The sequence below is a fragment of the Pinus tabuliformis genome, chromosome 1_2 (genome assembly GCF_031772625.1).
Source record: "Pinus tabuliformis cultivar Carrire ecotype Pingquan chromosome 1_2, CPIR1, whole genome shotgun sequence".
In the NCBI taxonomy this organism is placed as follows: domain Eukaryota; kingdom Viridiplantae; phylum Streptophyta; class Pinopsida; order Pinales; family Pinaceae; genus Pinus; species Pinus tabuliformis.
The window spans coordinates 30,453,978-30,470,902 of record NC_142298.1 but is presented as its reverse complement, the minus strand read 5'-3'; the positions used below and the strand labels follow the sequence as shown (position 1 = coordinate 30,470,902).

At 32.9% G+C, this 16,925-nt stretch overlaps 1 protein-coding gene across 1 annotated transcript; it reads right to left on the bottom strand.

Annotated features, from left to right (window-relative positions):
- Window positions 1-540: 540 nt before the first annotated feature.
- LOC149204243 (thaumatin-like protein) lies at window positions 541-1,544 on the bottom strand. The gene is made up of 2 exons (XM_089393250.1): window positions 1,388-1,544; window positions 541-1,286 (listed from the first exon to the last, which is right to left on the bottom strand). The coding sequence occupies exons 1-2, from the start codon at window positions 1,461-1,463 to the stop codon at window positions 808-810; spliced, it is 555 nt and encodes a 184-aa protein (XP_089249376.1). The 5' UTR covers window positions 1,464-1,544; the 3' UTR covers window positions 541-807.
- Window positions 1,545-16,925: the final 15,381 nt, after the last annotated feature.

The window sequence follows — 16,925 nt, the reverse complement described above, 5'->3', positions numbered from 1 at the left end:
TTCGGCGGTGAAATAGCACGGGAGTTATTTCCGAGATTGGACCCGATACGACTATAGAGAAAGTTTTGAAAGCATTTCGGGTTGATTTTGTTTGTTAATCGGTGGGCTAGATGAGCTCCCGATATCACCCCTCAACCGTTAGATCTTTGAAAATAGATAGTACGGTCCTCGGTGGTTGGTAAAGTGTTGTGGGCCCTTGGCCTCATTTTCGAGACTTTGGCTCTGCCTCTTAAGTTAGGTGGGGCCTATTTTTCTTGTAGGCCTCAGTGACGTCGATTGTAATATACACTTATAACTTTTTTTAGTCAATAATATAGAAGGAAATACTCTTGCTTAAGCAAAAGAAAGAATATAATAATATTGTTATCATTAAAAATATAATTATATATTATTTTGATTTGAAATTACATGTATGAAGCAAAATAAAATAAAATAGTTAATTATGAAAACACAACAAATAATCAATATAATCATTTCCCTTACTTTAACATTGATAAAAACATTTATAAAAACATCTGTGACCACGTAACAATATCCAAATTGATGCACATACCCCTTAAGATATACAACATTACTCATTTACAAAATAGAAGTAAAACTCCTTTGGTTTTTACAGGATAGGACTTCCTTTCTATAGGATAGCACTTTTTGCAACCATGCACGCCATGGTATTCTTATTATAAATATGATACTGCAATCAACATGATTGTAATACTCTTATTATAGATATGATACTTCATAGTATTATTTGGTTTACTAGCGAATTCAGTATGATAAACCGGGATGGATTCGGATTTTATTTTCTCATCAAGGGCAGAATATAATGTTGTAATTAGTACCAGAAGCGCAAGCGTGGGTTTTAGTGTCATCAGTGGGATATAGGTAGGCATCTGGGCACTGGTCCATTTTGCAAGTCAGTGCTTTGCAGCTACCGTCCGAGGGAGTTAGGGAGAGAGGGACATTGAAACCATCAATTACAGAGAGGTCATAGTAATCTTGATTGTTGCCCCCATTCAGAGTATATTCAACCAGCGTTGTAGGAGACTGTCCCGAGAGTGTACAGCTGAGCACGCCGCCGCAGTCACCAGTGCTGCAGCTTCCTTTACCAGAGGCATCGAAGGAGCATCCCGTACGTCCCCAAAATCTGCCTGAGCTTGTTCCGGCGGGCACGTCAACACTCCATGATTGGCCCTGCCCCAGCGCCTGACCGCCACCTACGGGAATACCTGCGGCCCATACCGTGTATGAACACTGGTTCTGGATCACAAACGTCGCACCCGTAGCTCCTGCACTTAACAAAGCAATCAAATGTTTCTTTATCATATCTTAACTCATTTACGTACATAAAATACGATGCAATGCAGTCAAGGGATTACTGTAACCTTACCTTGAAGACAAACGTTAAATATTAACGCTAGTATTGCTGTAACATAAATCGAAACTGCTAATGTTCTTGCCCCCATTGCAACGGCCACCAGCAAATAATTAAGCACAACTACAAAACAGCGCAATACAACGAAGGAATTGCAGTTGAGCTTATTTCATAGATGAGGTTCTATATATAGGCGGGGCTAGCCAGCGTAGCGTATACCGCACGAAATTCTTATGAAGGTTGGGCGGTATGGGAAATCAATTTGAGAGTGTGATGTAATAAGAAGGCGCGGTAATCGCTCCTGGAAATCCGGGTCACGCCCCCCTTACCTTTTATTGTTCCAGATGTTCCGGGTCGTCTTAAACTAGCGATCACTAATTTCCCACGAAATGCTTAGCTAGACTGACGGAGTGGAAAGATTTACTAAGAAAAAGGATAAGCTAAAAAGGGTGACGTACAATAAGCCACGGCAGTAGCTACTAAATAAAGCAGCGTGGAAAATTTGCGAAGAAAAAACAAGAAACAGAGAGCGTGAGGAAATTCCTGTTGAAGAAACAAAGATCAGATACCATCTGAGTTTAGCACTGGTCATATTTATTTGAGCATTCTATGAATGTTTCTCTATACGATAGAAATATTAATTTTTTTTTTATCAATTCTAAAATATTCTTAAAATTTACAATTAAATCAAAGTCGAAAGGTGAAGCTCAGCCACTCCCTCTCCTTGTATTGTTGTAGATGTTCCGGGCCGTCTTAAACTAGCCCTCTTCTTCTAGAATATGGCACGAAATTCTTATCTAGATTATCCGGCGTGGAAAAATTCACCGATGGAGTGTATGACCGAGGGCTTGAATTTTCATTTAATGATTCACCAAGAATACAATATTGCACAGCTCCGCTGGACTTGTTACAACTGATGGTTCCTCGCTTGGTACATCACATTTACTTCTCTCTTCACTTTCTGTGTGAAAGGATTAATTTATTTCCTCTCTTCCTGGTTCGTACATGAAAGTCCGGATGACAGATACGATTGACTGGAAAGTTTCGCAAGCTCTTCGCATATTTGAGTTTTGAATAAATGTTTGCGTTAAAAGAGGTTTGTTTAAACAGTTGTTTCGAATAAATGTTTGCGTTAGAAAGAGGTTTGATTTAAGGTGACATTTTAGAATGGCGTTTTTCATTGTGGAATTTGACAGAGTTTTGATAGTGTCTGATTTAAAATTATTTTTTTTTATCTCTTTTAGATTAGTAAAAATAAAGAGATATTTATATTTTATAAATGAGTGTTGACAGAGTTTTGATAGTCTCTAATTTTATTTTTAATTTTTTTAATTTATCTCTTTTAAATTAGAAAAAATAAAAACATATTTAGATTTTATAAATGAGGGTTGATTGTTGATTATTTATTTCTAAATAATAAGTTGATTATTTTCTAATCTATTAATGTATTAGAATTTCTTATATTTAAAAGAGAAAATAGTTTATAGAAAGATTAGCATCAGAGAAGACATCTTCCAATTGGTGCATTAAGAAAAAGAAATAACAATTAGAAGAGTTACTATAGTCATATAAGGGTTTGTTTAGTTAGTTTAAAAAGTTATCACTTAAAAGAAAAGTGGAGCATATGACTTTTTAAACCAACTTGTTATATTTTCTAAGTGATTTTTTAGAAAAATTTACAAATAAAAAAAATACCATAAAATTTGTGATGCATTATAAGCCATCGCAATAGTTCCTAAAGACTTATATCTACCACATTAATAATGATTAGGTTTATCTTGTTAAATGCTGACTATTTCTTATTATTAATAACTACAACCATATTATCCCATATTTATATATTATATTATTATGTTGTTGTTATGATTATTATATTTATAATTATTATATTATAATATTATATATTGTGATATTAGATAATATTATATTATTATATGATATTGTATTAATATATTAATACTTATATTTGAAGCTATAACATAATTAACATATAACAAAATAATAATATCTAGTTATTATTAATAACACTTATTTATTTCTCACCATTATATAATGTTATGTCATATATATATATATATATATATATATATATATATATATATAGTATCCTGATAATATTAACTATATACTATGTATTTAACTAAAATATAATATAATATTTCACATTAAAATTTCACTATTATCACAATGAATTAAACAAGGGGATGATTAATAATATAAAGCCAATGGATTAATATTATAAACCCAAGCGATTAATATTATAAATCTCAGTAATTAATGTTATAAATCCTTGGAATTAATAGTACCGATAGATCCATGTTAGGTATGGATCTAACATGAGCCAAGAGGAATCAAATTTATTCAACTGCAATTTTTTTTTATATTGTGAAATGTAATGTATTATTTTTCAGCTTTTAAATTGTATTTTTGAATGCTAAATAGAGTATATATAGGACCAAATATAAATGTTAACCATAAAAACTTCGTTGTTTTCCATATATAGATATATATGAAGTTGATATCGGCATAAATTAGTTAAAATAGATCTTGAAATAGTTTATTTAAATCTCTTGTTGGAATGATTTTTAAAAGTATAAGATTTAAACATCTATTCACACATTTTGTTTACTTCTAATTACTCTACAACATATTCATCATTTTTTTAGTTATAGGAGACTTTATTTTCCCATTTAGAACATAATTTGTTTTTTTTGTTTTTTGTTTTTAAGGGGCAGAGATAGAGTAAAAATTTACACATTCCCTAATCCTTGAGCCTCCCAGCTCAATAAACCTAATAAGTCTTACACATTCCCTCATCCTTGAGCCTCCCGGCTCAATAAACCGAATAAGTCAAAGCGTGGTTCACGATTTGTCTCATGTGGTGGTCCTTGTGGCATTTATGAAATAGTTCTATGAAGTTACAAATTATGCATAGAGGAGTATACTCGTTGCTATGAAAAAAATATATTATAAACACCGAGGATTAATAATCCCACCAAACTAATATTATAAACCCAAAAAATTAATATTATATACCCAACATATTAATATACCTAAGGAAATAATATCAAACCATAGGACTTATGTACAAACACAAGCAATTATAAAATCTAGGATCAAAAATGTAAATCCAAGGAACTAAAAACTGTAGGATTAATATTATAAACTCTCCAATTATAAATTTTAAGATTATAAACCTAAAACTAAATATATTAAACCAAAGTAAACCCTAAAACCAATTTTATAAACCAAAATATTAAATGTTAATTTATTCAATTTCACAATACGACATTGAATATATTACAATGTATTGTATCATTTGAGAATTGTTTTTAGACTCCTTGTCACATAGTGGCGATTCTTGTCACACTGCAACATTGGATATATTTTTGTATCATTCCAATGTGAGAATAGTAAACCTTAATATTAAACCAAATATTATAAACCCTAACATTATAAAACGTGAAATTAAAAATCTTAATATTATAAAACTTTGGGATTAATATTATAAACCCAAAGGATTATTAATATCATAAAACGAGGGGATTGATATTACAGATTATATTACAAACCCAAGGGATTAATATTAAACCCTAGGATTCATGTTATAAATTGAAGGGGTCAGAAAACCTAGGAATAATATTATAAACCCTACAATTTTTAACCTTGAGATTATAAATGCTAAACCAAATATTAAAAACCAGAATAGACCCTAAACTCAATATTATAAAGCATAATGTTAAACCCAAATTTGTTCAATTTTACAATCCGACATTGAATATATTGAAATGTAATCTATCATTGTGACAATAATTTTCCCACTGTTTGTCATATAGAAACGATGCTTGTCACACAATGATATTCAACATATTTGTGAATCATTCCAACATTACAATATTAAACCCTAATATTATAAAACCAAATATTTTAAACCTTGAGATTATTATTATAATCCCGAGTCTTAAAATGATAAACCTTACGAAAAATATTATAAATTATATGATTAATATTATCAATGATAAGATTATGCTTATAAACTTGATATTAAAAATTTACCATCTTCCATATATAGATATATATGAAGTTGATATCCGCATAAATTAGTTAAAATAGATCTTGAAATAGTTTACTTAATCTCTTGTTGAAATGATTTTTGAAGTATAAGATTTAAACATATTCACACATTTTTTTTACTTCTAATTACTCTACAACATATTCATCCTTTTTTTAAATTATAGCATACTTTATTTTTCCATTTAGAACTTAATTATTATTATTATTATTATTATTATTATTATTATTATTTTCATAGGGGCACAAACGGACTTAAAAACTTACACATTCCATCATACTTGAGCCTCTCGGCTCAATAAACCTAATAAGTCAAAGGAACTTTGCTCAAGTGGTGTGGTTCACGATTTGTCTCACGTGGTGGTCCTTGTGGCATTTATGAAATAGTTCTATGAAGTTACAAATTGTGTGTAGCAGAGGATACTCATTACTATTAAAAATATATATTATAAACACCACAGATTAATAATCCCAACAAACTAATATTATAAACCCAAACAATTAATACTATATACCCAACATATTAATTAACCCAAGGAAATAATATTAAACCATAGGATTTATGTATAAACACAAGCGGTTATTAAACCTAGGATCAAAAAAGGAAATCCAAGGAACTAAAGACCCTAGTATCAATACTATAAACTCTCCAATTATAAATTTTGAGATTATAAACCTTAATGTAAATATATTAAACCAAAAAAACCCTAAAACCACTATAATAAACCAAAATATTAAATTTTAATTTATTCAATTTCAGAATACCACATTGAACATATTACAATGTAATGTATCATTTGAGAATTATTTTTAGACTCCTTGTCACATAGTGACGATGCTTGACACACTACAACATTGAATATATTTTCGTATCATTCCAATGTGAGAATAGTAAACCTTAATATTAAACCAAATATTACAAACCCTAACATTATAAAACGTGAAATTAAAAATCTTCATATTATAAAACCTTGGGATTAATATAATAAACCAAAAGGATTATTAGTATCATAAACCGAGTGGATTGATATTATAAATGATATTACAAACCCAAGGGATTAATATTAAACCCTAGGATTCATGTTATCAATTGAAGGGATCATAAAACCTAAGAATAATATTATAAACCCTACAATTATGAAACTTGAGAAATGCTAAACCAAATATTAAAAACAAGAATATACCTAAACTCAATATTATAAAGCATAATGTTAAACTGTAATTTATTCTATTTCGCAATCTCACATTGAATATATTGAAATGTAATCTATCATTTTGACAACAATTTTCCCATTGTTTCCCATGTAGAAACGATGCTTGTCACACTGTGATATTGGACATATTTGTGCATCATTCCAACATTAAAATATTAAACCCTAATATTATAAAACCAAACGTTTTAAAAGTTGAGATTATTATTATAATCCCTAGTATTAAATTGATAAACCTTACGAAAAATATTATAAATTATATGATTAATATTATAAATGATAAGATTATTCTTATAAACATGATATTAAAAATGTCATTATTATAAATGTAATATTAAATCCTAATCTTATTAAACATAATATTATCAAATTCAATATTATAAACACATTATTATTAGAAACCCTAATACTAATCCCTTGGGACAAAAACTGCAAGAGGTTATATCATAAACCCTTGGGATTGATCTTAATATCCTAAGGAGGTAATATTATAAAACCTTGGGATTAATATTATAAACCCAAGGGATTAGTAAACCTAAGAGATTAATATTATGAACTGAATGTATTAATAAATCCAAGAGATCAATATTATGAACCCAAGGCATCAATAAACCAAATACATTAATATTATAAACCAAAGTGATTAATTAGCCAAATAAAATAATATTACAAACAAAAGGCATTAATATTATAAACTCAAGGGATTAATAAACCCAAGGGATTACTAATATTATAAACCAAGAGTGTAACACCCGTTTGTTGTATGTAACACTCCCTTAACCTAGGCTAAGAAAAGATAGGTCCAAGGTGTAACAATGAAAGTAAATACTTTGTTTCTAAATAAATAAAGATAATGTAAAATGCTTTGAAAATGAGACACCAAGATATGAGGTTTTTGCCAAATAAAATCCCAATAGTGAATGGGAATGGATAATTCTTTCGTGATAAGAATTATAGATCTAATTCTAGATAAGCTTAATGGATTGGGAGATAAACATCCATTAGGTTACTTAGTGGGATAAGGATGCTAAGTTAATAAAAAATAGGAAAACTTTGCGGGAGTTAAAGGCAAGATTTTATGAGGAAAAGTGTCGTGGGAGATAAAGGCGAGATTTTCTTGGAAAACCCTAGAAAAATGGATGAACGATATCCATAAAAGCAGGATGCCGCTAATGGAAACCATATCATGAAAGAGGGTATTAAATACCCACTGAAGATATCAACATGAGGCATTTGATCGATGGCAAGAACTCTCGGCTCGAGGGTGAACTTGAAGAAGTCATTTCTAGGTTGGGTGGCGGTGCTCATTTTTCCAAGTGATTTTCTTGACCTAATCTAGTTTGCTTGAATTTCTTGGAATGTTATGTATGTGGCTCCTTACTCATTATGTTTTCACATCTTTAAACTTATGAGTAGAATTGCATTGTGTTATCTCATGGTTCATTACTCTTTATGTTGTTGAATTTTTAAGTGTATGAGTATAATTTCATATATAATATTTGTTCATGAGATGATGGAATAATTATTCATGTGACAACTATTGAATATAAATTTAATCAAAGTTGAATTGGGGGAGGGGAGCCTAGTAGGTAATTGTCAATATTGGGTTACAAAGGTATGTGACAAATCGTATTGGAGCTCTAAGTTCAAATATTGAGGCTTAAGTGCCAATCCACCTTTGTAAGATATGAATGAGTTTAGGTCCTAAACTAAGTCCTAAACAAATGAGGGTTTTGGTTATAAAATTGCTATAAGAAAAACTAATCTAGAAACCAAAGAGGTTGAAATTAAATCTTAAAATAGTTGGAGGAGGACTTTGAAGTCATAGCATGTGAATATTATATAGATTACTTACAATGAAAGCTAAATTTGAACTAAGGTTGTTTGAAAATATGGATTCTGAAAGAACTACAGACTGATATTTTAAGGAGGAGTGAAGTTTCCTATACTTCTTGTTAAGCATACAACAAACTGTGTTAAGGATACAACAAATTGTGTTTTCAATTGCAAGAAAGGATCAACTAAAAACAACAGTAGTCCATCAGATCATTAGATAATTAATTAGAAGGGAATAACTAACCCTTGTTGTTGTGCCGCAAAGGCTACAAGTTAAATGACCTCTGTGGTTTGTATTCTTCATGTGGTAGTTCTATGATGAAAGAAAAATTTGTGATCAGAGGATTTTTCTCTTATAATTAAGAGTATCCACCAACATTCTTTGTTAGTAGATTTTCAAAAAGAATTGGTTGATTCTAAATTATACTCACCGGCGTGTTATGTAAATTGTTTTTTTTTGGAATGCATACATGAATGTGAAATATATATATATATTCAACCGGCCACTCCTTGCCAGTGAGGACATTCTAATAATTCTTTACGAATGAAATATATATTTGTGTTCTCGGGGACATGTGAAAGACAAAGATTCTGTATTTTGATAGAAATAGTGAGGCGTGTTTTTTTATCAACTGAATAATGGCATCAACAGGATTCATACTTTTCTTTATCTCGTGTTTTCCCATTTTCATTTAGTGGTCAGGAAATGAAATTTGCTCAACCCCATATGCGCAAGAGTTGCAGTTGTGTTGAAAGTATGGTAGTTATTTTATTGTAAGAATCAAGTTTTAAATTCAAGTCGAAGTTTTTTTTTATCGCGTGATATAAATGATAGGCCATACCATGCAGAAAGTATACAATTCAAAAGTGTAGAAACCTAAGGAACTCCATAGAAGTATTCCGTCGATTTCTTCTTTATTATTTTCCTGAACGTAATCTTCCAACATCAATTCAGAAAAATTTAATGAATATATGAACATCAATAAGCTTTATCATCGAAATTAGGTGGCATTTAGAGAAAATTCTGGAAGAAGCTACGAAGAGTATGATGACAGTGACATTTCCTGTCATGAAATAACATGTTCTGCATTAAGTAACCAACAAAAAAAAAGCTAAAAAATGAAATGTTCCATATACATTTCTTAGCCTGCAGTGCAATTGGTCGAGTTCCAACTAAGTAAATACAACAACATTATCATATAGTGGTTTATGATTATCGACAAAGGCAATGGCTCATAACAGTTCATGGGTGTCTGCCTTATATTGGAAAGCATGTCTAGATGAATTGAAAATTTAGAAATCATGGAATCAACTGATGGAAGTTACAACCAAACAACATGTCGAATATATAACTGCATTCTGTAAATAACTATTGTGGTTTCTCATGGTCATAAATATTCCACGCGGTGAAGGTTTAAAACTTATGTAGATATGTTTTCCCTCTATGACGCTTATGATATATTGATCTGGAACGGTGTCAAATAATATCAGTTCATAGGAGGGGAGGCTATGACGTGCCAAAATGAAAAAATTGCATTACCAATAGATTGGTCTTTCCACCTTTTTTTCGAATGGATTTACTATTTCCGGAATTAGCACAGCTTTTAAAATTCATGATTTAAAGAAACCACACCTATCCCACTAAATGGACGGAGAAAATCATCGTAAGGACGATTGTTCCCTTTCGACCTTATCTGTTGATCTAGAAGTGTATGTGAGTTGATTGAATCACACTGTCTACTTGCCCTATCCACTGAGCTAGAGATATTTCGATAAAAATCAATCAGTGGATAATGGTTCTCCGAGTTCTATCTTATCCTTCTGTCAAGACCATTCTAAAAGATCTTCTAGATCAATGTGATCTATTAACGTCAGGGAAGCATGAGAGGTATCATTCTCGAGTGCTTCACCAGAGTGTGTCTCATTGGAAATGAGATACCGAGTTGACACAAAACTACTCTGCGAACCATATCTTAATATCGTCAGAGGCATATTTCCTCCTCTTTGATGGACGCTAGATTTTTCACGCATTCTTTTAATTTGAACATTGTTTCAAGTGTTCCTTTGCTCTTCAAGTCGAGCTGCCCAAAGACGTAGAAATCCAAGGTGGGTCAACTTCAATACCTAATCAATGAAAATATACTCTTTTTAAATTTTTCCTTTGTTCAATATTAGTGCTCTATATCCGTTTGCTTGATTCAAATTCCTAAGAGTCATATTGTATCCATTACTAACATTCTTTTCAGCACAAGTCAATACTAACTACATTTTTGTAATCAAAGGCACCTTGGTCCTATTACCCTAAATGGGTACACCTGCCATTTGAATCTGGCACTAAAGCAGCCTATTCCATTATAATGGAACGATGTTGTTTTGCCAGTACCATCAGAGAAAGTTTGGAACCATCACTTTTTGCCAACAACTGCATACTTACTTCATAAATATAAAAAGAACAATCTATTTCTCATACATATAGACCCATCCATTATAACTATGAAAATGGTGTCAATATGAGAATACAGTTATGATGTTTTGATGTTCATAATACAATTATGATGTTTCGATGCCATGAAATAAGAAAGAGGATGTAAGAAGACAAAAATTAATTATGCAGGAGCATAAGTGAATTGTATCATATGAAAGAAGAATGTTTCTTTCGATTTTGTAATTAATATCATGATTGGTGACAAATTCAGAACTTTTTCCGATCATTCTATATCATACAAATTTCAAACTTATTCCATGATTGGTCAATACATAGAAGGATGTATTCCTCAGCATACAAAGTATATATGTATTTTCCTCATTGAAAACATAATTACTTCCAAGTTTTTATAACGATTGTAAACAATATTAGTAAAATTTTCTTCTATTGTCCATCAATTTGAAAAATGTTGGCATAAGTTCTTTCATGTTCTACAATTTGATGGCTACCCTATGGAGTGTATATGATTACTAATATCTAGTTTTACATATACTCTTCCTCATCATTATTTTATAGTGTATAAATTGTCATACTGATTATCTTATCAGTAAATAATGAACCGTCATTTTCTATTTCATTAGTTAGTGTCACTTCTAGTTGGGGAAATGATATGTGCTCAAAGCTAAAGCGGCAGAAGTATGAAGACGAAAAAACAAGTCAACAAGATACAAAAGCACAAGTACACAAGTATATTTTGTATGTGGTGCCTACATAACCTGTACACACTGCATCGTATTGTATATATAACATTAAGTAAATCAGGTAGTTTTTCTAATTGAAGTTCATCCTGAAAGGGAAAAATGGTATGAGAGGTAAACTTATCTCGTCCATATGGGAAAATCTTTGATAGGAAGAAGCAAGAAGAAAAGTAAAAGATTATGATATTATATTTATAATTATGTTATCAACTTTAATATTTAAAGTGTGTTGAATATGCCAATGAATCCCACCAATTACAATCACAACAAAGTGTGGCACACAAGGTGCCATATCAAGGTAGGAGCCCAAGAAGAATCAATATAAGTTCTCAAATCTAATTAATTTGGATAGATATAGTAGCATTGTGGAGAGGATAAACCCGGAAAGATGATATTGGAACAAATAATTCTACAATGTTGAATTGTACTGAAGAGTGATTCCAAGAAATGACAACAAATAACATGTTGATTATTTCAATAAGTAGAAGTAGTTAACTATAATAAGGTTACCTTTTATTGCGCCTTCTTATTGAATGGTAGGAACTATGTGAGGATTAAATTTTTATTAGATTATATGTTGCGGAAGTTTATCTAAAAACTTAAGGTGATAGGGAACAAAGACTCTATACCATGATGTAAAATTGGTTTAAGATACTTACACATGATGGAGCTAACTTTATATGTTCATAGTCAAGCTTGATGAATGAACAAATCTATAATAATTGCAAAGGATGGTTATTACATCGAAAGTGGGATAATGGGTTTTGATGATACGGTCATCATATTATTCTACTCATATTAAAAGTAAAATTATGAGTGGTATGATTTCTATACAAAGATATAGATTAATAAGATTCCAACTAATGTCGGTAAGGATAGTCCATTCAAAAGCATAACTTAATGGAAAAAATGTATTCTTATAAGATCCTAAGAAAGGATGATATATGAAGGAGGAAATGGTGAACTCTTATAAGGTAACTCACAAAAAAAAAAGATAAAAGGTCAAATGTTTTTCTCTATAGATCATGGCCAACATGAGAACAATAAAAAATGAAAAGTAAGTACATGGAATCCATATACATCACTCAAAAGGAGTTCATAATATTCTATCAATTGTAGCAAAAAATGATGGTTCATCAACTGGGCTACAACCTAGAGAATATTCTAAAGGATTTTGTTCATTAAATTCCCATGAAATATCATTAAACTCACGAAAGATAGGTCTCTTTATGTGGTATGAGACTTATGTATTTTAAAATTGTCTTTCAATTTAATATTTTGTGTTAATTGGTGCATATGCATGTAATGATGTAGTTCATTTTTATATGTGGTGTTTCCACTGGTTGAATTGTTTAATTCATCCTTAGTGGAAAATGCTCCAAATATATACTGTTGAAGGAAACTAAACCTTAGTAGGCAATTATTCATACATTCAATAGTAGCATGCATACCTTATTACATATGTATAGTTTGGAACCCATAGGTTCTTTTCAGTAAAGTAGTATTGTTATCGGGAAATCTAGTGTCCACTCGGAGCTGCTAGTCCCACTAAGACTGGTAGCTATCTTAGAAACAAACAAACTAAAACTACTTCCGTTTTCCTTTATGAGAAGTAGATAAGAGTGGAATGAAGGACACCAACCTCAGTCTTTCGCTTGGTTCCTTGCTCGATTCCTCTCCCTTTTGACAGATCCTTGCTGCTTCTCCTTCGTCTACCCAGCTTCAAAGAGCACCTGTGGAATCAAAGCAGCATAATACTATCGAAGAACAGCGATCGAAAATCATAAACAATATAGGACCAGATGTATATTGACCACACAAATTCATATATCATCAAACATACAGGAATGTGGAGGAAAACTTGAATAGCTTTATTAATATCAAGAACAGAAAAGAGGATTACAACCAATTTTTCTGACCCAACATCATCCTCCAGCATGAAAGCCCTTATTTCACCTCATGAAAAACTTAGATTACCCAACATTATGATATTCCAACAAGAAACCAACAACACTTCCTTACAAGATAAAAAATTCCAGCCTCAGGATCTCTGGGATGAGGGATCCATATATAGATGATTGCAGGGGGGTGACTTAGCTTCTGGGATTTTGATTAGTGTCCTCTCTCTGATAGTTCTTGATTCCTCTTGGAGATTGATGATCTCTTACTCATCCCTGGGCGAATTTAAAGAGGCAAGTGTCACAGGAGAAGTTTCTGGAAGATTCCATGATCATCCACCTCGCAAACTGTCTCTGCCATTTGTCCACTCTCACCCATCACACCCCACAGAAGGGCTTTTCAGTACGCATCGCACCCTTTTCACTGGGTAGGTGGGATGCATCGCACCCTTAGCACTGAGCAACCTGTATGGTCCATTTTTGACCAGTTCTGAGCAGTTTCCTGTGGAGAACTTCTGGGAGATGATGTAATCAGCTGACCTTGTTCCTTTAGGGTATGAAACAACAATTTTAGGGACTTAGGAGCCCTTGGTTTATGGACATGTTTGATTGGGGTTGCAGTGCCCAAAAATGTCTATAACAGTTGCCCCCTAAAGCATGAGGTCGTTAATATTTTGATGTCGGGTGAAATGCTTTATCATGAGGATCCGAAGTTTTTTCGAGCTGGAAGGCGACCTGTAATAAGATACAATACAATACATTATCTTCATAATATTTTTCATGATCTAGCTGAGGCGGGCATTCCCATGCTCAGCTTTATAAATTCATTTTCATGTACATAAGACAGAAAACCGTCTGTGCGGGAGACTGATGATTCTAATAGAGTCATCATCCTTTGATTCGGATGATAATCTGTGAAGCAACAATGTACATTTTATGTCTTTATTTTCCTGAATATAGCGCAGCCCTGATGGATGAAACTAGATCCGGGGTCTTCAAACTTGTTCAATCTTCACTCGGAATACAATTTGATCCATGTGAAAGATGTTCTTGAGTCGAACATGGAAAGACATCGCCTGATTACCATCCAATGATGTAAGCCGTTAACATGCGCGAGAGGAATCACCGATAACGATGATGACCCTCAAGGTACTACAGTACAATTCGCGTGGTGTGAATAAGGGACTTGGCGTCGAACACCGCGCAAAATCTTTCGGTCGAACGCCATTGATGTAAACCTGTCACTGGAAGTGAGAAGCTTGCCATTAAGGCATGCAAGCTTCAAAGTACTGAAAGGGTTGTTCCTAAGTCGACTTCTTGGATAATGAGCTGTTTTCGACAAAAAGGGACCCGTCGTAGGAGGGCCTTAATGAATCCGACATCTACGACACGAAACGAAGTAAATGATTTTGGAGGTGAAAATGATCTGATGATACAGGGTTCAGGGTGGCGGTCATGAAAGAATGGAGCGTGAATGTATTGCAGCGGATGAGACACAGGTGAATTCTCTGAGCGACTTCTCTTGAATATATCGGCGAAACTAACATGGATTGGTATCGTTAACCCCAAATATGGATGGTCTGATGGACCAATGGTGATATGACCAGTGAACAGAACAACCCAACCCGACTCGGATGCGGAGTGAAAGTGTTATGTTCAAGAGCGTCTTGTTACCAATAAAGTTTCTTCAAGTTTTCTTCCCAATTTTTCCCCAGTCATTGCTGACCAGTACCTCTTTATTTTTGTCAAGCTTGAGGAGGATAACACATGCTTTTTCTATAATTTTCCCTTTGGGCAAACTCGTCGCTATATTTTAACGAGCCTAGTGACAATGAAACTCGTTCTTGTCTGTATGGACAAGTTTGTCACTATTCGGTTTTCACTAGTTTAATGACAAAGATAACTCGGTCCTTTTCAATTTTAGAGAGTCCGAAAGAGACGTAAAGGAAACTCCAATAATACTTTTTCGTCATATAATCCCTTAAGTCTAAAAAAGTATAAAATAGTACGAAAGGGATGAATTTTCGGTAATTTTAACGAGCCGAACAAGACAAGCTCTTGATCGTTTTGTGTAATAATCCCTCAGGTCCAAAAAGATTAAAATCTAGAGGAGGGATAGCACTTTCGGTCACTTTAATGAGCTGGAGAGGCCAATCGCTTGGCAATCCATTCATATTTTACGAGTTAGGTAAAAAGAGATTAAAGGAGACTTGTTTTTGAGGAACGAGTGATAATTTATGGTAGCAGCTGGTTCTAGGTAAGGTTTGGAATTTTCCAGTCATAGCAGTGTCACAAGGATGGCTAACAGGATCACTCTTCGCAGCTGTTCCTCAAAAAGGGGAAAACAATCAAATGGAGGTGAATGATCGGCTAAAACAGAGTGGAGGTGATGATGAGAACACGACCAGGGCTCAAAAGCTGATGATAATGCATTCATAATGGTTATTTACCGGAAATTGGTTCATTTTTTAATGATCTTAAACTCTAGGGTAACGTTTTCTCATTGCTTATGTTTAATTTTTAACGAGCTTGAACTCCGCATAAAAACTTCTCGTGATAATGGTCATCGATTTAATTTCACGGTTAATCACTTTGTTCCTTCAAAGGTTGTACCGCCTATTCAATTGCTTCATCAAAACGATTAGAAATGAACAATATATGTTTCAAAATGAGTTAAAACACTAATATTTTACTCGAATTACATGAAAAGTAATTTAAAAGTGGTTTTTTACCCCTCATTTTACCATTTCATTTGAAATTTGGTTTGTTGGAGCTTTTGAGGTGCTTTTCCCCCTTGATTTTCACTAGCTGATTTTAGGAGATTCTATGGATGATTCTCGGCACCGTCTGGACCAGGTAGGAGCTAAACCTGAGCTCTTCAGTTGCACTCCTTCCTTTTTGAATTTTGTGCATGTTTCCCTGTTTTTCTGAGCCTTTGGGGTTTAAAAAATTCTCCTTGGCTCCATTTCACCCTTCCTATATCGAAAGGTGCGATGCATACCAGCCTGGCCATTGGCCAGTTAGTATGCATCCCACCCAATACACTGCTGGGGGTGCGATGGGCGCGAAAAGGGAAATTTTTGCACTGTTTTCTCATTGGATTTTTGCTTGTTTTTTCCAAATCAGGATCCCAACTCTTCTCTTTCTTGTTTTGCAAAGATTTATTGGAGCAAAATGTTTGTTACATGGTGAGAGCGCGAGCATGAAGAAGAGGACATGCTTGCTTTACATGATCCGGTTACGGTAACTGCACTGCGGAATTGTGGCCTGTTCAAGTTTTTCTGCATCTCTAGCATGCGGCAACAAATCAACTTGTTGCAATATCTTCTTGAAACATGGGATCCTACCAACCAG